The following is a 23,423-nucleotide window of genomic DNA, read 5'->3' on the forward strand; positions in this document are numbered from 1 at the left end:
GCACAAAATCCTCAGGTCGCGACTTCAAAGCAGGTCTTCACAAACCAATGAATGACGTCACTCAGGCTGTGCGCATCTCTCTTATGCAGTCTATGGTTAAATGCATGGTTACTCATTGCTGCTTGCATCCCACCGATAAGAGTCTCACACATGATTTAAATATCAATGCTAGATTATGACTCATGGGCCAAATAGCCTAGCACAAATGTTTGTATAGGCCCATGTAAGCAGCAAGATGGAAGGTGCTCCGCAGCGTTCGTGCAAAATCAAGGCAAACATTTGAGTGACAGCAGTCAGACTTATATAATCACTGCTCTGAGTAATTAAAGGCGCATTTCTCCAGATGATCCGGTGACTCAGCCTGGCATTGTTCTGGCTTTAACAGGCACCACACAACATTCGATTCATGTTTCCCTCTCATGAATATTTGGCTCCTGCTGCCAATGTGAAAAACATGTTCATCTGTTGTAGTACTGACAAGCTTTTGAGAGGCAAAGCTTTACTTCCCTAGTGAAACAGCCCGAGAGAAAGCGGGATTTTCTGACAAGAGCTGTTAAACACCTGTGATTGCTGCCATTGTCTGTATGCCTCCGCTTGAGTCCTCCTGGCAGCAAACTGTCTTTATTGGTCGTCATCTTGCAAGAGCTGCGGGATAATAGAGCATAACGCTCATGAAACACAGGACAATGTGTGCTGTACATTCTGTGCGTGCACTCCAGCTCTGTTAGATGCTTCTAGAAATGCCACGTGAGATGCATTCACTACAAGCAACCAGTGCCGTACTCGGAAAGGCTCGTTTGTGTTTGCCAGCAGGTGCGTTTGTGTCACATGAGTGAACTCTGCGCTGTGTTTTTCTAGTGATTTCCACTGCAAACGAAAAAAAAAGTCTGGAAGAAAGGGCAGACTGTGTGAGAAATGGGCGTACAGTAAGCATGTGCACATGCTAACAGGCTTTACAGTGCACGCACATGCTCACACCAGCATGTTCCTTCAGCTCAGACTGCTTATGCAACATTACTTGTGACTTCTGTTCATTGATAACAGGGAAAGTGGCAGCAGCTCCCCGGTGGCCTGCGTGTTTCTTCGTAATGAAAGCTGCCCTGTTCTCAGGATTAGGTGCCAACCAACCTGGCTCTGAATGGGAAACTGCTGAGATTAACACACCCAGATGATGACAAAGGCTCACGCACAAGACCCTCTCAGGGCCTTTGCTGACAGCAACTGACATCATCTGGGTTTTTTTTTTATACAGGTACTTGAACAGCAAGATTTCGCCATTAAACAAAATGATTCTCAAATGCTGCTCTGATCCAGTTATAAATTAATAAGAAAGGTTATGATATAGCTTTTGCATGCCTTGTAAACACACAACCAAATTAGAACTTGTCCCTTTAGGATATTGTAAATATACCCAATATAATGGTCTGTAAGTCCCACAGAAACAGGATAATTTGCAAAAATTCAGAAGGACATAACAGCGTAATAAATGTCAGTTAGCTAATTTGCTCCAGGGTCTCTTTAATCACCTCTAAAATACACGAAATACACACATCAAACATGCGGGCTTAAGGAGAACAAAGTAACTCATATAATTTCCATGCAATGATGCTCATGTAGTCGGATGAGCACAGAGGGAATTCTTTCATTTTTCCCTCTTTGGTCACATTTACGGTTTAATTAGAGAGTGGAGGAGTTCTCGGAGAAAATAGGTCTTTATAACTAGATTGGGTGTTATTGTTTGGCGTGCACGACTGCTCGGTATATCTCTAATCCTATGGGGTTACAGCGCAGAGAGGATGGCTCCCTCTGAGGATGTTATGGATGATTTGATGACCGCTCTGGGCAGCTGTACAGCAACACAGTACATCACGCAGCTACGAGACCCTGCATGTGGGGCGGGGTTTGTTGGGGTGGCGCTGGGCCAGTCTAAACACACTGCTCAGCTGCCAAGTGTACCAGCAGGGCGCTACACAAGGTCAGACAGGAAAAAGTGGGACAGGTGCTCATGATTCAAAGTCCGTCAAATGTCTGCTGTCGAAGTTGTTTGTGTGCTATAATTTCTGAAGTAAAAAAAACACTAGTTTGAACAGTCCCCCTGCTTCAGGTTCACATATGTTTAGACTGGATCTGTCACAGAACTCCTCTTCTTCCCGCGTAACTGCAGGGCAGCTGAAACGCAGAGCGATACGGTGCCAATCATTTGTAATAGCTGATTAGTTGTTAATTAAAGCAAATTGCGAGTATTCGGGCTCTCCGGCTTATAAGTGTGTCTCTGATTTATTTTTCTTGTAAATTAAACATCCTAGGAACAGGAATTGGGGGCATTTAGGGGACATTTTTCAGCTTTATTACATACTAAATGATTAATTGGCCAGTCATTAAAACAAATGGCATATTAATAGACAGTGAAAACAGGCATTTAGTTGCAGCCCTGCTTATTTGCACAGAACCACAAAGGCAGATGATGTCATAGATGATGAGAAAAAAGTCATTTTTTTCTCAAAATTAAAAAAAAAAATTAAAATCTCATATATTCAAAACTGCATTCTTTCTGATGCACTCTATTGTAATACCCACGCTACTTAAGGTAACCAGCAGATGGAGCACTTTCAGTATTGAAAATGGCTCCCAATCTCAGACCTCACTGCTTCAATGCACTCAGATACAACAGCTGCTTTAACCTCAGCTGGCCTTTCACACATACTGAGAATGAGACACGGGTGCTTTTCCTGTCTGATTATCCTCACAAAGAAAAATCCCCCCCCCCAGGTCTTTAACTTTTCTCATGTGAATGTGTTGCTGGATCATTACAGGTCCTGTCTTTACACTCTTTACTTACCAGAGCAGCTCTGCCCCCCTGGGATAAATAATGAATCACAGGCTCTCCAGCTCACAACCTGAGCCTGCTTCCCAATCATCACACCCTGTTCTGGTCTGCCGGCTTTTCACTTTTCCATGTTCATTTGCGCACAGCAAATGCCATCTCTGCCTATCCATCACTGAACAAGCAGACGCGTATATGTCGCAGCTCTCAGAGTTCTCACTTTGGACCCTTGAGTCACTTACAGTATGGGCACGGAGGTGTACTTTGCCTCCGTATGTGAGAGTCTCAATTTATTAGAATGTTATTAAGGTGGGAGTCAGATGGATGTCAGTCTCCAGGGTGCCATAAAGCCCCACACTTGATGGCAATCAAATCTCCTAGCAACGATGTGGAAATCGGTGTGGGCTGTGCTGAGCTTCAATTTTTTTCCCTCTACATTTTATTTTTTTATTTGGAAAGATTTTTTTTAAGTTCAGGTTTCATGAATGACTTTTTAAAAGTCCGCATTCAATCAGCACTGAATCTTTAACTTGTGATTCATTGCAAATGAACTTCAGCATTAAAAAAAATTGTAAAACTAAAGAATGTGACCTGAAGTAACAAGATGTGAACCCTGCCTGTAAAGTGAAAGCTGCATTCAAATGCTTATCTGTGGATAAAATTGTATTTTAGGCTTTGTTTGACCGAAATCTCTAACCATACACGGTATGAGCATGTAATATGTGGTTTATAACACAGTGTAGCTGTAAACACATTTAAATACTTATGTGTTTGTCTTCTTGCATCTTCTAGCTTACAAACCTATTAATCATTATTCTGGATTTAAAAAAAAAACTTGAAGTGCTACCATTTTCTACACAGTAAGCAATAGGAACACAATACTACAACTAATTCAGACTTTACTAAAGCAAAGTAAAGTTAGCTATGTTATTGAGCGGGCTACATCAAATATAGGAAGCTTCTGTGGAATGCACTCAGTGTAAATGTAGGCCAATGGGGCAGTAGGCTGCACTGGAAGACAGCCTGTTGCGTTCGAGTCCACTAGGGGCAAAAACAGTGCGCACCCGTTGACGTGTTTCAAATAGTTCCTGTTTTGGAATGTGTGGAGTGGTTGAGGTTCGTTCACACTACGAGTTTGAGTGTCGCTGCTTTGTCAGCATTGTTTTTCTTTTTGCGCGATGAGAGCGGCCATTTAAACACTTTTGAAAACTTTCTGTTGTTAGCTAAGCTAGCTAGGTTCTGCAGCCGTGCAATAATGGACTACATATTTTCTATCACGGGCAGCGGCGCGAGAGTTGTCAGGGATGCGATCTCTCAGAGACTGTGGCCCGGACCCGTGCAGGACTCGGTCCACCTAGAGCAGCACAACACTGGGACGACACATGACAGAAGTACCGTCTACTCCAGGACAGGTCAGTCTCACATCAGCTGTGCTCGCTGAGAGTTTTGCTGTGTACGCTCTCAACTTTACAGAGCGAAACAAGCCTGCAGCGCACGCCTCGGAGAGTGCTTCCAAACTCCCTTTGAAAGTCGTCGAGTTTTACGCATACTCGTGGATTTTCTCCTTCCCTTACCCAGGACGACACGTGTTAAAGTTTTGCAATAAAGAGAAACTCCCACCTTTAGCTTCCGCAACGTTTAACTAGTAAAATCTGACGCGTTGCTATATATTTTCAACTTTTATTTTTCGAGTTTTGCCAGCCATTTCCGCAGCGATCTATCGCAGCTTTCAGTGCAGTCAAAAGTTACGCGTATTAAATGAAACGGAGCGTTTGCACAAAGATTCAAACACGGATTGACACATTGCGCAACGACTGCACTTTTTAAGCTCCCAACTGTCAAGCACTTGTTGCTGTCAGCACAGCCCTGTCAGCTGACCCAGTCGCTTTTAATGGGCCCATTAAACTCGCAACATTGGTCGTGTTGTCCTTGGCAGGGCCTCAAAAACATTACACAAAACAGTACACTTTACCCCAGCTAACGTTGTATAGTCAGCTGGGTTAAAGAGCCATACTGCAGATTTATAAAGAACAGTTAAAAGCAGTGAGTAAATAAAAAGTGTCACCCTTAAACATTTTTCCACTGAAGCTCAAAGCTAAGATGAATTACTTCTGTGCCAATCACTGTACATCAGATTTTTTTGCGGTACTTTACATTGTGCAATATGCTAAAAAGAAGAAAGAAAGAAAGAAAGAAAGAAAAGGGACAACAAGCTTAAGCTTCATGAGCTTTCATTGTGCAATTGTGGCTCATGCACACATCATTTATGAAAAAAAAGAAAACCTCCCAGACTGCCCAGTCACAGGGCTGTATGCTTCCAGTTGCATCCCTACAGCTGAGCTCATGTTAATTAATAAGGGATCGGCTAGGGTCATGTCCTCTGTGGTTGCATTCTGCCTGTCCACATTGTTATGAGGACGCAGTGCATGTAACAAGTGAGGCATTTCAAATATTTCAGATCAGCAGGCAGTGCATGCTTTAAAGCATCCAGCCAGTGAGTGAACAAGTATGTCCTCGAGGCGTTTCACATCGGGGGAGTATCTCCATGTTAATGAAGATTGGATTTTTTTCCCCCCTTCTCCCCTCCTCTTTCTGCTTCGCATCTCACACTTAATTTATGATGAGGCCCATCAGTGCCTCCTCTGACTTTGAATCAAAAGCGCAGAAATGTAGCGCCGTTGAAGTGAAAAGCAGAAACGGCTCGGAGCTCTTGTCCCTCCTTCCGCCCAGATATCGCACGGAACGTTGTGCGCTGTTACTTAGAATTAATTGGTCGCTCTGAAAACAAGGAAAGTTGCGGTGTGAGGGCACGCTTCGGTTTTAAATGTACAGGAGGTTTGACGCTCGTGCAGAGTCATCAGGCTCCAGAGCTCGGTGGCGGGCAGGTTAATTGTTCGATCTAATTAGGACAAAGATTAATCAGATGCATGCTCTGCTGCTCTTGAAACGCCACGGATGGCATTCGGGTTCATTAGTAGTCCCCGTGCCTCTCTCCCTGTCTCTCTGGACAGCGGGGGTTGTTTGGGAGAGCAGGCTGCTGCCGCCCCACTAAGACTGAGACTAACTTGACGTGGAGTCAGGTTGTGGAAGTGTGCAGACGATGTTAGAGACGGGTAGCTCTACAGTGGAACTTCTACAGGAACTGTGGGTGGGCAGTGTGCTACATTACAGCTCAATAATGGCCCAGTTGGTGCACAACTGGGCCAGTTTACCCTAACCCCTGAGTAACAGACAGCAACCTCACCTATCTGTGCTCCAGCTGCTGTGTGAGGAATGAGACAGGCCTCTGTGAACTCCTATTTCTGGAGCACAGGCCTCTCTGTGTTAAGTTACACGCGGCCACTCATATTTCGTATTTAGTTTAATGATCAAACCTGGTTTGCCAAAGAAAGTCAAAGGCCTTTCCCCATTCTCAACCACAATAGGCAAGTCAAACAAGTCAACGTCAGATCTGTGAATGAAGTCACACTTGAGTTGGCGGTGTTTCAGTACTTCCAGTTCCAGGTGCCAAGAGGGGTAATTTCCTCAGGTAGAGTCTGCAGAAATGCACGCTTACTGAAAGCATTCATAAAGGGCTCGAAATGTCAGATTGTCTAGGAGAGAGTCCTCATGCACTTTATGTTGTGTCAGCGGGACAGCCCTGAGACCTTAGTGGGTATTTGTCTCTAAGAGCAGATCCAAAGAGGCTAGAATAAGCCTTGAACTGAGACAAGCATTGTAAGCTGCCTCTGTATACAACCAGGGGCGTGTGTGATTAGTTAACGACATGATAAAGCAATGCTACCCTATCTCATAAACACTAGAAAGGCTAATCAGGTCACCTAATTATTCATATTTTAGTGATATACAGTACAATACAAGATAACTGTTGGTCGGAGATGTTACACAGCAAACCGCTGCCATCAGGAGCATCTCTCTCTCTCTCTCTGTAACAAAGTTGTAAAGAAGCGAGCTGGTAAGTGAAGCTTAAGCTAAGATGACAGAGTCACAGTAAACTTTCACATATTTACTCGGCTGGGGTAATGTGTAAGCACTTTCTGCACAGCCACGTGGACTTTAACCTTTAAGTAACAAAGCAAACTAGTGCAGCATTATGTTTGTATGCCACGTTATTGCACGCATACTTCTACAGACCATGTTTACATTGGTTTGTTGAATTGCCCTCAATGTTGACTGTGTTTTCTGACTGTCATCAATAGTAGAAAATCATTTATATAGAAGATACCTTAAATTTTTAAAGAAAATACTATGGGATAGTATAGTATGTGTAATATTAGTGTCATCCCAGGTGCTTTTTGTGGTGTGTTCTTTGTACTTTTACTGCCTTTATAAAACGAATGAAAAAGAACCACATTGCATTAGTTTGTTTACAACACGATATGTATCATTGATGTTGTATAGCCAGGTTCGTGCCAGTTCACTGAGCTAGAGGGAATTTGTCTTAAGTAAACTACTTTCAGAGTTCTCACGCTAGGAAGCCTTCACATGCCCTCCCACTTCACAGTGCAACAGCCTCAAAACCTTGAACTGTGTGTTGGAGCCTGAGATGACGAGGGAGGTCGGCGGAACTGGGAGGTTTTCCGTCATGAGGAACAAAGAATAAACAATCAGAAGCGTAGCTTTGGTTGCTACACTTGAATCTTTTCAAGACATGTCCCTTTCTGACATGGAGAAGGCTGTAATAAGATGCACTGAGATGAAAAAGACATGCAAAAGCAGTGTAAATACAAAGAAGTGCCACACCTGCAGATGTTAGGTCACATGCTACAGCTCAGCATGCTGTTTCAGATCGAGTCCACCAGCGATCCTGTTCAGCTGTAATCGGCGGCATGTGACACTTTCTGGATGTTTTGAGAGTTTGCACTGATTAAAGCAATACAGTTGTGTGTATGCTTATAATGTACTTTCCCTTCTGTGGTTTGTCTAAGTCTACAAAAGAAAAAGGAAAGGAAGTTCAGAGAAGTTGTTCTTCTGTTTTCGTAGACAGATGGGTAAGATAATTATGGCTGAAGACTAATTTGGATCAGATCCCTGAAACTGAGATCTTTTCTGCAATATATGGTTCCAGATTTCTATTTTAAATAAAGAAGTCTCAATTTAAAAGGTGCCTGTGAACCGATAAAACAAAAACTGATGCATCATGATGATGCATGTAAAAAGGCAACAATTTAGCCCATAAAATCATAGTTTTCCTGCTTTTTGGGTTTGTTTATTTTCTTGCAAACCCTTAAACTATGAGGTAGCTTCTGCTGCAGAGTGCATTGTCTGTTGGGAACTGGAACACGTACATACAGCACTGCTGGTAATTCAAACTTGAGCTCATCTCTGGCTCTGCTGTCACACCGAAGTGGCCACATAAACAGATTGTGCGCCCAGACTGTATATTATTAGCAGATGATTCATCTGTGCCACGGTCCAAGAGCAGGTTTGTCCTCACGACTTTGAACTCTTCAAAGCATCTCCAGGTTCTTTCACTCCCCCTGGGGTTTTCACTTATTTGTCACTGTTCACGTTCACCCTTAGGCTGACACCGACTCCACTGCAGTTATCAGGATGATTCAGAAAGTGCAATCTGCTGATGCTCTCAGTGCTGTAATGACTGATTTTAATCACCTTCCTTTCCAAAAACAGTCCTTGAGCAGTTTGTATTAGCATGTCACTGGCCCTGCATGCTATTATGAGGCACTCCTGGGAATTTTGATGGCTCTGTCAGGGGAACCTTAGTGGCAGGAGTCCCCGAGGGATCGGCCAACCGTGGCACCGAACACCTGCTCTGCACTTGTGTCTAGGGTTTAAACTAATGACGTGTTTCCTGACCCTTAAAGAGTTCTTCGCCCATGCACGTTGCACTGCATTTCAGAGTGTAATGACCACTGTGTCTTTCACCAAAATTATGACAAAATAATGTCAAATAAAAACCTGCAAAATGAGATCAGTTTACGAATAAATACATATCCAGATGAAAGGTAGAGACACTGGTGAGTACTGATGAGAGAGGAGAGCTGACTGGGCCAGACGATCTTTTTAACAATGTGCTGAAAGGCCTGAAAGGTTTGAAATGAGATGTCAGCGTGCTGAATAACATTATGTGCCGTATTCCTCGGATGGCGGTCTTGAGGTTTCAAGACAGCAGATGTTTGAAAGAGGCCAGATGAAGAGCACAAATGCAGAGTACACGGAGGCTTAAGGGGAGGTAATTACAACCTGTTCTGCGTGACTCAACTGCTTCTTCTGCATCTTCATCACTCCGGCTGAAAAGAGCACCCAGCCTGAGTAAACATGCAAGGCAGTAATTTCTCTACTTACTGAAAACATCACAAAAACAAAACCGGAGGCTGTTAAAGAGCAGTGATGAGCAGAGTGATGTCGGCTGGAGTTTTCCTCTTTTCAAAGTCTCATTTCACTTTAGCATTTGCAGACTTTCTACATGTAGTTTGTCTGAAGCTGCTGGGCTTTGTTTGTGTGCCTGTGTTCGTGCTTCCTCGCAGTCTTCCCAACACTTTCCCCATCTTTGATAAGCCAAGCAGTGGGGAGTCTGTGCAAAGAGCCGTTTGATCTACTGTACAGATGACGCTGTCATTCCCCCTGCTGGAGAAAGGGGAACACCTGGTGATGTCACTCTTCATGGTGGAAAAAATAACTCACAGCAAAGTAATCTTTACCGAGCTTTAAATTGTATTTACTTTAGAGTGACATTTATACATGCTGGTTAGTAAAGCATGCGTGTACCAGCCCCCAGATCAGGGTTCTACTTTAAATAATTGAGTAATCATGTTGCCTGCTAATGCACACAGATAATTCCTTTTGAAGATTATGCTAAGCTTCATTAAGATTGCTTGGCTTTTTCAAAAACCCGGTAAAACTGGTCTAAATGTAGTCTGACATGCTTGCTGTGAGAACAGTTAGTGCCTTTCTCTATTGTCCCGGTCAGCTGATCTTCCTCCGTCCTCTGGGCACAGAGCAGAAGCATGCTTTTATTAATGCCCGCTGTACCTAAACTGTTAAAGTCAAGCATTAGGCTAAATTCTGTTTATGTAGATATTTGGTTTGGATCCAGATAAAACTGGAATACAGTGAAAAAGCTGAAGAGCTAAATAATACAGACCAGGCCTTAAAGATCAAATGTTTCACTCATTAATTAAAGAAAATAACTGCCAGATTGAAAGGGCTTTGAAATGCATTGTTAGCTGCAGCTGTGCTGTTTTTTTTTTACCAAACAGTCCAATGGAAATATTTGCAGATTCAGTAAGTGCACTGATAAGTGTGCTGTTTATGGGTTCAATCACTATCTGTAAATGTTTAGCAAAGCACTCTGTCTGTTTGGTTTTTTTACCCATGGTTTGAAATGATCACATACAGTTTGAGGAAAAGAGAAACTAAGGCAACAAACCACAGTGATACTCCTTCTTTACCTCCTCTTCCATCGAGGCGTTCAACATTATAAAGGATAATCATTTGCGCATGAAATAGTTTGTGCTTTGTCTCATCCCTCCTGTGTGATAGTTAGTCATGCAGATTGATTTAAAGAGACGGTGTCTTAATTTTTCCCCAGTGATCTCAGCAGACTTGTCTGGCTTAATGGAAAGTGAGCTGTCTGTGTTGGTGGTGCTGTCTCTGTTACTGGTTGGCCATTACAGACTGTGGTTAAATAGGAGGAGCACTTTACATTACTCACTTTGCTGACTGCCTTTATTTAACCGAGTGTCGGGGGATGTTGTTAGATTATTAACTGAGGTATAACTAAGATTACTTCAATGTAAAACTTCTCATTCAGGATTCACACACACCTGTGTCACACTTTATATTGTAAGCTAAAGACCCTACCGTAATGCAGAGAAACCCCAACAATCAGACGACCTCCTGTGAGCAAGCATCTGGCAGCAGTGGGAAGGAAAAACTCCCTTTCAACAGGAATAAACCTCCAGCAGAACCTGGCTCAGGGAGAGGCGGCCATCTGCAGCGACTGACTGGGAGTGAGACAAAACAAAGAGACACTGTGGAAGAGAGCCAGAGATTAATAATAACTAATGATTAAATGCAAAGTGGTGTATAAACACATAGTGAGTGAAATGAGGTGAGTGGAGAAGAAACGCTGTGCATCAAAAGAAGCCCCCTACTGCAGCCTACTGGGCCTGTTGCAGTGTCTCACTGTAAGCTTTATCTAAAAGAAAAGCTTAAAGCATAATCTTAAAAGTAGAGAGGATGTCTGTCTCCTGAATCCAAACTGGAAGCTGGTTCCACAGAAGAGGGGCCTGAAAGCTGAAGGCTCTGCCTCCCAATTTGCTTTTAAATACTCAGGAACCACAAGCAAGCCCGCAGTCTGAGAGTGAAGTGCTCTATTGGAGTGATACGGTACTATAAGCACTTTAAAATAAGATGGGCCCGATTATTCAAGACCTTGAATGTGAGGGCAAGGAGTTTAAATTTGATTCTGGATTTAACAGAGAGCCAATGAAGAGAAGCCAGTGTGCTCTTTCTTTCTTGTCCCTGTCATTACTGTCACTGCAGCATTTTGGATCAACTGAAGGCTTTTAAAGGAGCTTTTAGGACAACTAGTGCCCATTTCATTGGACGATAACATTAATTTTCTCAGTCAAAAACACTTGTATATGAATATTCCAATACCACAATACCAAATGCACAGTAAATATCCCTGAAAAACAAGTTGTCGAGGTATAAAGTATTGTCTTTCAGAGAGGTATATGTTGGTAACCATTAGATTACAGGCAGTGATACCTTAGAGCAGCTATTCCCAAACCAGACTATTCCTGTTTAAATGTACTTATTGTAAATAACTGCTTGTGGTCCACCTGCAGGTTCGTAAATCCGAACCTTAGTGAAATATTTTTTCCACTTTTGCTTTTATAATGAGAATAATTTGTTACACTCTAGATTCCATTCTTGTTTATGTTGAACACAAAATAAATAAATTGGGGAATAAGCTGGTTTCATGACTTCTTGTCCACCTATTACCACGTTTAGAAAGAATCGTATCGGGTTCCTGGATGTATGATACTGTTATACAGCAGCCTAACACTGAGTGTGCAAGTGTTGCTGTAGTTTCCCTTACAACTCCTATTTTGTACTCTTTGCATTTGGCCTGATTTAAATCTAGAACAAGTCAGTTTGCTTTTAAGAACAGGTCCGTTTGCTTTTGGCTCAATAAGAAGATCTGATAATGCACAGTTTGTGTTTCTCATCGCTGAGCTCATCACTTCTCCTGCTATTGATCGGTGCTGTAACCTCTGAGGTTAGTGTTGCTGCTGTGGTGCAGGGTGCCAGGGCTCCAAAAGGCGACATAAACCAATAAAGACGTGCTTCTATACTGCAAAGGTAGACTACACAAGTGTATGCACCAAACTCACTGTCTTTTCTGCCACTTGTTTCTCTATTGAGGCAATCAAAGTGACTCTTATACTAATAACTAGGTCTAAATACATTTTATAATAAATGCACTTCTTTTTAAAGACCATAACAGATTAGTGGCAGCGTTGTCTTACACTAAAAGATAAGTTACAGAGTTGTTGTGCAAGCTTTGCTGAGTGAACATTATGTATGTATATATGTATCCTATCCATCGATCTGGCTGATGCATCGGACACACACACACACACACACACGCACACACACACACACACACACACACACACACAGAAACCCCTCCACCCCTAACTTTGACTTGGAAAGATATATTGCTCAAAGTGCAATAACCTTAGCAGCAACGGGTGGAGGGATCAGAGTGTGATTAGTGAGCTGAGAGGCTGAATGTATGTGACAGCAGGACCTCCTGGTTTCAGCTGCATGAACTGTGGATCAAAGTGCTTTCACTGCACGTTAGCAAGAAACTAACTGCTGCAGAATTGTTTGCCAATGCCTGCTTGCAAATATGCTAGATGCCTGTGTCGGGCTTACCTCTCTACTTGTGAACAGTGGAATTTATCCTCTTAAAAGATGACTAGTTTGGTCTCTAAACACTCAAAAATGTTAATATTAGAAGGTTTTTGAGGTTAACATTAAGGCTGTTAATGTTTTCTATAAAAATCAGTTGTGTTGATAACCGTGCTGGTAGCATAGCTGTCTGGATGACGAGAGTAGTTGCGTCCAGCGTGCTGTGGCCCAGTTACAAACCAGAAAATCCCACGGGGATCACCCAATCCAAAATCATCACTTTGATCAAAGCACAAGAAAAAGTGAAATATTTCTAAAATTGTAGTAAAAATCACTTTGCGAATCACTGGTCTAGACTGAAATGTGCTATAAACCAGGTGTACTAATAAACTTTGTGATGACCCTCATGGACCAGGAGGTGATGACTGCAGCTGAACTTAGACACTGAATAGTCAGGAAGAAGTCCTGACAAAAAAACATGTTAGCAGCTTATTAATTGGCAGTAAGACAGCACTGTTGTAATAACTAGCAATTAAGGTATTTATTAAACATTTTTAATCAGGAAAGTGTTTACTGAGGTCATACTGTAGAGAAAAGGAGGTGAAGGCTTGTTTCTCTATAGACTGCATTACAGCCAAACTTGTTTTTGGAAGCAGCCATCTTTTATATACATATATATATATATATATAGATACAATTGACCTTTTGCTACCTTGCAGTTCTGCTGGTGAAGCTCTAGATTCTTGTTTGTTAATAGAATTAGCTCTTCTTTTTTTTTTTCAAATTCTACATTAAATGAATTTTTGTATACATTTAGGCTTAACTTTTATTTTGAATACTTGTTGTTACTGAGAACACATTTCAGCCAGTGCCAAAAAAGCGCACCAAGGCCGGATACCCAATTATAAAGTTAATATGTCATCATGATCACAGCGAGTCAGTCATTTCATTCTGAGCGATATCATGTTCCCACCAGTTGAATCTGCTGGTGTGTAATGCAGACAGTTTTGCCACTGTGACTCCTTTCAATAACACCTTTTCTCTTTAAGTCTGCATCAGGTTCGTCACTATGGAAACAGTCGTGTCCACGCTGTCAGAATATTAATTGAACCGAGTGTGTGTGGGTTAGCACTGACACACCTCGGTGTCTGGGTTATGGCGTGCAGAGTGTGGAAAGGGAGGAATTTAGGACCACATTACCGTACCAGCAGCTCAGCGGGGGTGTGATTAGTTGACACTGGGAGAGTGTTAATGAGAGGACAGGGCAGATCCGCTGCCTCCTGTTCTGGACATAGCCACACATAAACAAACCACACACACACACAGAGACACAAAACTGCAGTTCAGCAAAGTTTTGAATAAAGGCTGAGTGGTGTATAGGCTGGCCCATGGAGGCTGGTGGTTTAATATACTTTGGAGCTGAGTGGTACAGAGAGCGCTGACAAAAGGGTGTTGCCTGTCACACTGTTTTCTGTGTGTTTAAGTCGACAGTCTCACGGCACTGATCCACTGTATATTCATTACAGTGTAAAACCTGCAGCCTATCACTGTCACACAACAATTATACACTACTGGTCGCACTTAGATTCTTCTCAGCAGTATTCATTGGAGACGGGGAGTGTTGATTACGAAAGATGAAATTTGTTATTGTTGTTGTGATTTTATGTTACCGCATTTGCACCGTGAGAACAAATTATAGTTTAAATAAGTGTCCATAAGTGTAATTACTTCCCACCAGGTTGGAGACGTTTAAAGTATTAAAAAGTGTGCAGAAGAATTGCTTTGCTTTATCAAATATGATGTGGCCATCCAGAGGCTTTCTAACCCCCATCAGAACTACTTTAGTATGTGAATAATATCAGTTTGCATGTTGTGCTGTCAGTAATGGTTCAGTGAGGACTTTGTGTGTCCGACCTTGTTTTTGATGGAGCCAAGAATGAATTGACATGTTGCTCTCTCTCGCTCTCTCTTACTGTGTGGATGGAGCTTTCTGGGCTCTCACAGGTCTCTCAGCTCTATCAGTGGAACTACATCAATACTTTGCTCATAGTGGGACAATACGCTTCAATGTACAGCTCTGTAGCTTCAATGTATAATAGATGACTTCCCGTTCCACATGAGACAGAGGCCCACAGTGCTTGCCACTGCGTTTCACCATTATTAAGTTGCCATGTCCAGCTAAAAGCTTGGTGCCAAGATAACAGCAGCGCCATCCACCTCTAAAGTGGGATTTTGTCGGCATGTGTGATAATCAGCACTTTCTCCCCCCTGTTTTGTTTTAATGCATATTTCAGTGACTTCATGGACAGTTCAGAATCTCAGCGTGTCTGAATAAGAGTTTGTCATTGCATGATGGATTCATAAGTGATTTTGACGGATCATTTGACCACTGTCAAATACCAGGTGCACTCTACATCTCAACATATATCTGTATATACATGCACTCACCTCTGCAGGGTGTTGATCTGTTTGAGCCTCCCGTGTCACCACTTGGTAGTAACACAAGGCAGAAAATCAAAACGGCAGAGCAACACTGTTTTGTGTTGTGAAACAGGCCTATAATCTTTTTAACCTGACCCTAACATTGGATTTTGCTGTTGCTACTGAGCTGTTTGGACTTTGTATTTATAGGCTATGACAAGCTGTGCTAGAGGGCTGTCGATATCATTCATTCCCTTTAATACAAACAGATGTGTCAAACCTTATTTAATGCCTATTGATGTCTGAGATTTCCACATGCTGTGCCCACTGTTTCTATCAGAGCGAATGCAACAGCCACAGTATTGGATGCAGGTATAGTTTTGAGTTGTTGCAATGAAATTTCAGCAAATTGGACTAGCATGCCACATTGTTTTATTCGCTTTGATTTTCATGTTGTCTTTGAATTCAACTGTCTGCTCTGTAGGTTCATTTTCATTTCCATCAAACCATGTGGCAACCTTTCATTCCTAACACAGTGCCCATTATACTCGATATCCAACCTTATGGTATCTAACCGAAACATTCTATTTGTTTATTATATATCACTGCATTGTGATTTTAAATGTAACAATTGATTCAAATCCAAAATCAAAATAGTGATTTACAACAATACAATAGTGTAAAGAGACACCATTGGTAATTGGCTGTCAGTCATTTACTGTTAGTTAGTTTGATCAATTTTCTTTGAAAAGGTAGCTGTAGCTAGGGCTATATATATATATATATATATATATATATATATATATATATATATACATATATATATATATATATATATATATATATATATACATATATATATATCGGATGACAATATGAAAACGTCTATCGTTTCATATTACATTATCGTTTCTTTCATGGTGTTGCAAAATAAACTGTTTATGGCAATATTTTTTCATAGTTTTGATGGTCACTGTAGTGGCTATATTAATTTCTTAAGGTTCTCTCTTATATTTAAAATAACCACACTACGGACGGACAAGCGACTGTTTTTACGCGTTGTCGTTAGCAACAATGACGGTAAACCCAGGGTGTGGCTCTGCCGTCCGCTTGTTTATTTTACACATAAACCTTTCACAATAAAGCTCAAGATCCTGTTGAGATTTTTCAAAATAAACTGAAATGATGACAAACAGAAAGACCAGTCAAAACAAATCAAGGACCTTATTTCTAAATGAGGGGCTACCTCTGTAGCATGGACAGGGTTTGATTATGAAAAGTCTGTGACACGGACCAGAAAACTGTACCATGCAAATTATGCAGGAAACCGGTCCCCACCTCAGACTCAAACATGGCAAACCTCTTCTACCACCTACAAAAGAGTGTGAAGAGAGTTTACAGATGAGAATCAAAAAAGGGCCGTCAGGTGCTAAAGATAAACCTCAGACTCAAACGTTAGAACAGGCTTTTCCCACTAGCACGCCATGTAATAAATACTTGCAAAAAAAATGGCGGCCGCTACAACTTACGTCTAAAAATGTATAGTTTCATGCATCAGTCAAAACACTCGACTCCAGGTACACTACGCCCAGCTGAAAACACTTCACGCAAGTGTGCCCAAGATTCACAGAATTTACAGAAAATTTAAATTTTTTTTGATATATATTGTAGTTGGGACGATAAATGTCTTATATCGGTCATATCGCACAGCCCTAGCTGTAGCATTAGCCAATGCCACACTGTACTATTTATCGCTGTCTTATTAAATGACCATTTTGAAATACATAAAACTAAACAAATACATGAGTGATATTACAAAACACAAACGCAGTTCATCTTTAATGCTGATTACTTTAAACAACATTAAACAAGTCTTGATGACTGCCCTGATGGTGCAGTGTGTTACAAGCCAGTGTAAACTAGTGTTTCATTGCTTCCTCCGTCACAAACTTTGTAATGAAAGTCTACACCTTTGTTAACTGGTCCTGTGTAGCACCTGTGTAGTGTGGCTGTGTTGCAGAGCTCTAGCCTCCCTTACTGTTTAGGAGGTTGTCTAAAAATAACATCTGGGGAGAGCAGTATATAGCCAGCAGGCAGGGAAAACAAGGGAGCAAGGGGAAATTGGCTGCTTGTGTATTCTATCAGACCATGAGGGAATGTTAGTCAGAGAATTGTTGACTCTCCTATTCCCTGCCTGCTTCAGTTTGTCATGGCTGTGTACTAAAATGAAGGGGACCATATATTTAGCTGTTGTGATTCATGCTCAGCAGATTGCGCGGGTGCAGAACGCCGTTTGTTTTTAGAGTCAAATACAGTAGCATTTGCATTTAGCTCGGCTCCAGAATCATTCAGATTGCCTTGCCATCGCATAGCTGCATTCGGCTTTGTTAAGCACACAAGATTCTCAGAGATGTACTTCACAGGGAAACCTTTCATTCTTTCCTTTTTTCTCCCTTGGTTATAGCTCAATCACCAAGATGACACATTCATGACCACTATAAAAACATATCTGTGTGTTTCACTACCTCTTACAAGGATGTCCTTGTAAGAGATATTAAGTGCTCAGCTGTGTTGTGGACTAAAACCTTTGCAGTCTTTTCATATTATTTTTAATTGACTGCAATTAAGAAGAGAAATGTAACTTCAAAAGATATAGGTTAAAATGCTCATCTATTTTCTTACTCTCTTATCCGATTACACTGTAATCATATTTATCTACAAATACTTAAAGGGTGGTACACAACAATAACAACAAGTGGGGTTTTTACAGGAAACAAAGAAGTAATTATACTGTAATTAAATGTAACTAATAGATAAGTAATTTTAAGTAGTGTGCAATTTACTGGTAATTTTACAGAAAACTAACAATATTTTCCCTGTATTCTTGTAAATATGCTGCACTTTTCAGGGAGCAGGCTGTATTATGGAGTGGATTAATCCTACCTTTTTACATCTTTATTTAATATTCATCACGTTGATGTGCATGATGGATTACTTAATAATCCTTATGTTTTACCAAAAAAATAAAACATGTAAATCCGTCTCCCTTACCAACTTGCAAGAAAAAATAAATACCATGAAAATCTGCAGGCCTGTGATCTTACAATGATTGAGCCAAGTTGAGATAAATTATTTTTTCTTTATCAATCACTGTTTAAACACAAATTTCAAAAGCAGTGTGCAGGAAAAGAGTGTCTCCTTCCCTGCAAAATACCTAGAAGTTAGGCAAGGTTAAGCCACTGCCTCCTACACCCACACCCTGAAAAGTGCAGTGTGCTTACGACGTAAGATAGGGAAACGTTGTTTGTTTTTCCTTATGCTGCAGTAAAATTTGTCTCATTTCCCTGTAAAATACGAGTTACTTACAATTTAATTATTTCTTCTTTTCTGTAAAATACAATGCAGTAGTTAAAATTACTTACATATTATTTTAATTATTTACAGATGCCTAAGTTAATTAATAATATGGTTATTTCTTTATTTCCTGTAAAAGCCTGACTTGGAATGCTTTTATTGTAGTGTACCATTTCATTAGTGAATTGTAATGACTTTATTAGTTGATGTTTCCTCTTAGTAATACTTGCTTTGCTGCTCCTTGCGGCGTTGCGTAGCCACGAGGCAGCGTCCAGGATGTGGTCGCTTTTTTGTTTTTCTTTGACTGAGTTGCTCAGAAAGGCGTGAGCTCTTGTGACTGTTTCCATTAGTGAGAGACAGCCTTTGTTTTCCCCGACACACGGCAGCTCCTTTCAGTGTCTGAGCCGGTCTCGCAGCCTCTCTCGCACAGCTGACCCAGTGTTATTATAATTCAGCCAATTAATGAGCCAAGTAAAATGTTCCTTATGGGGAAACGACAGCAGTAAAGAAAGCTGACATTGTGGTAACGGTTGTTTTACTTGGTTGAACCACAAATTAGATAAAAGGTGACCTCGGTTTACATCTCCTTGAATGTTTTGTCAAACAGTGTCCGTGCTTGATCTTGAATTGCGCCAATCATTTCTTCACACCGTTCCATTATGGCTTCATGCACCCAGTGCTCCTGCTTGTGCACATTATCCCACTATCCCAGTACATGTTGGGAAGTGCTTTACAGTTTTTGGTATTGACAGCAGAAACTTTATTTATTTATTTATTTTTATTGAAGAGCAACATTCCAACACATCTCGAGATTCTGATGGATCACACGGCATAAACTAGCTGTGATTTGTGGACTTGAGAAGATTCCTTGTATTGAAGCAGAGCTTATACTGAAACAGCAGATGCTGCTGGTTTCCTGTGGAGTGGAATGAAACCAGAGCCTTTGTTATTGAAGATGCCCTGGCGCTGTGCTCTGCTGCGTGTCTGGAGTGTGAATAAAATGCCCATTTCTTGTGCCATGATCCAGGGTGAAGTTTAATTTTAGACCAATCACCGGCTCCCCATGTGCCAACACCCCTGCAGCTGCTAATGCAGAGCTGCTATTTTCTTTCACTGCGTGTCTGTTTTGGTCCTCATTGCTAGTTCATGTTCTCCCACTCTGGCATTCTCCAAAATTTGGAAGTCTGAGGGATCGTCACTGCTATCTTGTGTTGTTAGCCCACTCAGCTTGGACCAGCGAACAAAGCAGATCAACACCTCTGCTGTCTACTTACTGAGTCGTGTATTGGGTTGCAGTCTGCCTCGCTGCCATGACCAGCAATTAAACAGAGACACAGTGGATTATTCATTCATAACAGGGAGAGGATGAAATCACAGTTATGACAGGTCGCCTCTAAACAGCACCACAAACCCCATCATCCACAATCAGCAGCTCCAGATTGTGTTTTCCTACTGAAAGCAATCATCCGTCAAAGGTTTTCATTTAGATGGAGGATAATTGATTTGGCGCACGTTCGCAGTTTGGCAGGTCAGGATGTTTTTGATCAAAACAACTTGCTTTCCAAGAATTTCAAAGTGCTACACAGGTTATCATGTGTTGCAGTTTTGCAGGATAGAGTTGATTATATCAAACCTCATAGTGTTTCAGAGAGAGTGGCTTTTTTATTGAATGAATTGGTTTCATTGCAGATATCTTGGATGGACCTGTCTGAAAATTCCACTAGTAATTTAAGTGTGATGTGTGAGCCAGCAGAGACATAGTCTACCACAGTGATTCCCAGCTTGAAGTCCTTTTAACTGATGAACTTATATTGAGGGGTCACATGATGGTCACTGGGGTAGGAATTGATAAAATGCTAAATTGTTCTATGCTTTTTGGGTGGTTTCCTTAAGAAAGGCTGTATAGGTTTCAGGCCTTTAAATTCATTTATTGAATTTCATAAGAGCTGCTCGTGGTCTTTAGTGGTTCCATAACAGACCATTGGACCACTGACCCAAACCCAACATGAATGAATTGATTTGGGAGACCTTGTCACAAGAAACTTAAGTTAGACCAGATACTAAAGACCCACTTCATACAGCAGCACGATGATCCATTCATTAGCAAGCTAATAATGAAAATACTGTGGAGCCGCCAGTGCTGCCCTTCACCCTCCTAGTAGTTGACTGTGGTATTAATTTGAAGGTCCTAGGTGACCTAATTAGACCTCTGACCTTGACTTTGAGGTCAAGGCCACTGACAACTAATCCAAGATTTTTAGTGTCATATTATGAATTATGAATCCTAGCTGGCTTCTTTCTTGAGTTATCACTTTCCGCCCACACAGCAGGGTGATAACAATACCCCATCAGTCTTTCACGGCTGAGGGGTAATAATAATAAAGGGAATGGTAGTGTATAAGAAAAAATGTAAATTTACAGCAGGTAATTCCACAGATATTGGTCTAAAAATCAATTTCTAGAAGAAAATGAAAACCAGTATTTTATTTTCCTACTTCGACAATAAAATAAAATCGTGACGGTGCCGCAAAATTAATGTAACATTACCAGCAATCAGTGCACTTAGTGATAATAAAAAAAAGTTTGCAGAGCTTGTTTTAGAACAGTACTATTCTCTTCTTTATTATGCAAAGAATTCAGTGATAGTTCTCTGTACGCCTTGTATACATTGCAGACAGGAACTGCTTATAGTTTCAATAGAAGACCTGCTATGATGTGTGGTTTGGAGACGGTTGTATCGAAAGACAGAGGGTGGGATGGACAGGATTAGAAGTGAGTATATATGAGGGATGGCTTGGGTTAGGCAACGTTAGCTGCCTGTCTGACATCGCTGAATATGACTGTATTGTATATTTTTTCAGAAACGTAAGCCACAGCATCGTTGCTGTACACCTGAAGCAGCTCTGTTTCCCCCCCCTCCCATCTCACTCACTGCCAGGCACTCCTAAGCCCCAGAAATAGCAACACTGGTGTATGACTCATGTTTTGAGCTATCTCAGATGCCTGATGAGAAGGGAACGAATAACGACGCTGATTAGCCATGTGCAGCACCTACAAAACAAAGACTTACGAGAGCGGTGTCTGAGGGTTTATGTGCATCATAAATATTTTATATAAATCCAATAGCCTCCTCCAATCATCTCTTCTTTTGGCCCACACCCTACCCCTGAATAAATAAAAGCTTGTATATTCCTGAAGCTCAGTGGTCGACTTGCTCAAGTCAAAGAGCAACATTGGCCTCTTTTCAACATCATCTTTACTCCCAAGAGCATCCTTCCTTCATCTCCATCCCATCTTTTGTCTTTCATCTACTGGTTTTCAGTATTCCATCCACCCTTCTTGCCTTTATCCTTCTGTCTTATCCCATCCCCACCCCCCACCTTCTCCAACTGTCTAACTCCACCTTCTCCTGTCCCCATTAACCCTTTGTCCCTTTATCTTCTGCACCACCCTAGCCTACCCATCTTTTCCCATATCATGCATTTTTCATGTTCTCTGACTAAAACCTCAGTAGCCGCAATTGCCCTCCTGTTATCCTCTGCCATCCACCTTAAATTTGCTCTGCCTTCTACTTCCTTTACATACCTGCCAGGTCCTTCCAGGAAGAGTAGAGATGCTGTAAATGTCATTTTTAACCCCCACCCCCCAAACGCTACACTTCTTCCTCTTTAGCTGTCACTGTTCCATGGAACATCCTTCCATTGCACCCTTCCTTCCCCTCCATCCACACTCCAGTTCAGCCCCCTTTTTCCTTTTTTCCCCTTCTGTCTCCAGCCTTAGCACGCCCCGCTTCCCATCTGAATCCACCTCCTTCTCCTCCTCTTGGGCTCGCAATCAGATCGGCGGTGCCCTGATGGAGGTCAGTCTGGTCTCCGTCTGCTGTGAGAGGCAACGGGGGGAGTTGGGCAAGATTTTCAGCCCCTGTCATTGCGCTGCACGGCGGGCCAGGAGGAGAAGGGAGAGAGAGAGGGAGGGGAGGCAGATCAAGGAGAGGACAGTGCGAGAGAGAGAGAGAGAGAGAGAGAGAGAGAGAGAGAGAGAGGAAAAGCAGGAGGGTAGCAGCAGAGCGAGAACAGGAGAGATAGAGAGAGCAAAAGTGGTCCGGGCGCTCACAGCTCACATTGCTGGCTGGCTGGCTCGCTCACTGTTGACGAATGAGCTGTCTACCCACGGGGCTGGGAAACGGCAGCTTGTGACAAGCTGGGGAGAGAGGAACATGAATGTAATGCGCACCTTGCCTCGTTTGCTTTCAGATACTGGCCAGAAGAAGACTCCAGAAAAGAAGGATGGGAGGCGCATGTCATTCCAGAGACCCAAAGGGACCATCGAATATTCTGTGAGTAACATACAAGCAACTCTCCGCTCCTCCTGTATTAATGCCGTTGTGTGTTTTTGATGCCTTTCTGCTCTGCTCCTTTGCTGCTGCTGCTGGTGCTGCTGCTGCTGCTTCAGTGTGTGTCTCCTGCTGGTGGATTATGTAGCTCTGACTATCTCCAACAATATTCAAGCTGTAGTGGTTGTGTTTGTGTATGGTGAAGGCACAGTGTCCGACCATGCTTCGTAGCTCATTAGTGAGGGCGATAAGCATTTTGTGTATTTTGCCTGCCTAGCACGTGTATCTCATCCTCAAACTGTTTACATAAAGAGGGCAGTGTGTGTGTGTGTGTGTGTGTGTGTGTAGTATACATAGTGTGTGTAAACAGACGAGCGGGGTTACTGATAGAAATCTTATGGAAACAATATATTCTCTGTTAAAGACTCCCTGTACAGCAGTAAAAGCCTCCGCTCCATTTTGCACGTAGATGTATAGAAAGCAGAGCTCTGTTCTTTCCTCCAGCTGAACTAGAGCAGGACAGGCAGGCAGGAGCGCTGGCAGGATGTGCATTTGTTTTTCCACTTGTTCTGTCCGCCGCGAATCGGCGAGCATTCCACCACA

At 42.0% G+C, this 23,423-nt stretch overlaps 1 protein-coding gene across 6 annotated transcripts in view; it reads left to right on the forward strand.

Moving 5' to 3' along the window:
• Positions 1-23,423, forward strand: part of oxr1a (oxidation resistance 1a) — a 167,091-nt gene that overhangs the window by 95,618 nt on the left and 48,050 nt on the right. For 4 of the 6 annotated variants that reach the window (XM_013276484.3, XM_025911800.1, XM_025911801.1 and 1 more), the window contains one exon: positions 22,741-22,823. In XM_013276484.3, the coding sequence (XP_013131938.1) occupies positions 22,741-22,823 (83 nt within the window). Of the gene's footprint in view, positions 1-3,892; positions 4,237-22,740; positions 22,824-23,423 lie in introns of those variants that run through there. The other 2 variants (XM_019364648.2, XM_013276486.3) reach the window with 2 other exon arrangements.

Source organism: Oreochromis niloticus, linkage group LG11 (assembly GCF_001858045.2).
Source record: "Oreochromis niloticus isolate F11D_XX linkage group LG11, O_niloticus_UMD_NMBU, whole genome shotgun sequence".
Classification (NCBI taxonomy): Eukaryota; Metazoa; Chordata; class Actinopteri; order Cichliformes; family Cichlidae; genus Oreochromis; species Oreochromis niloticus.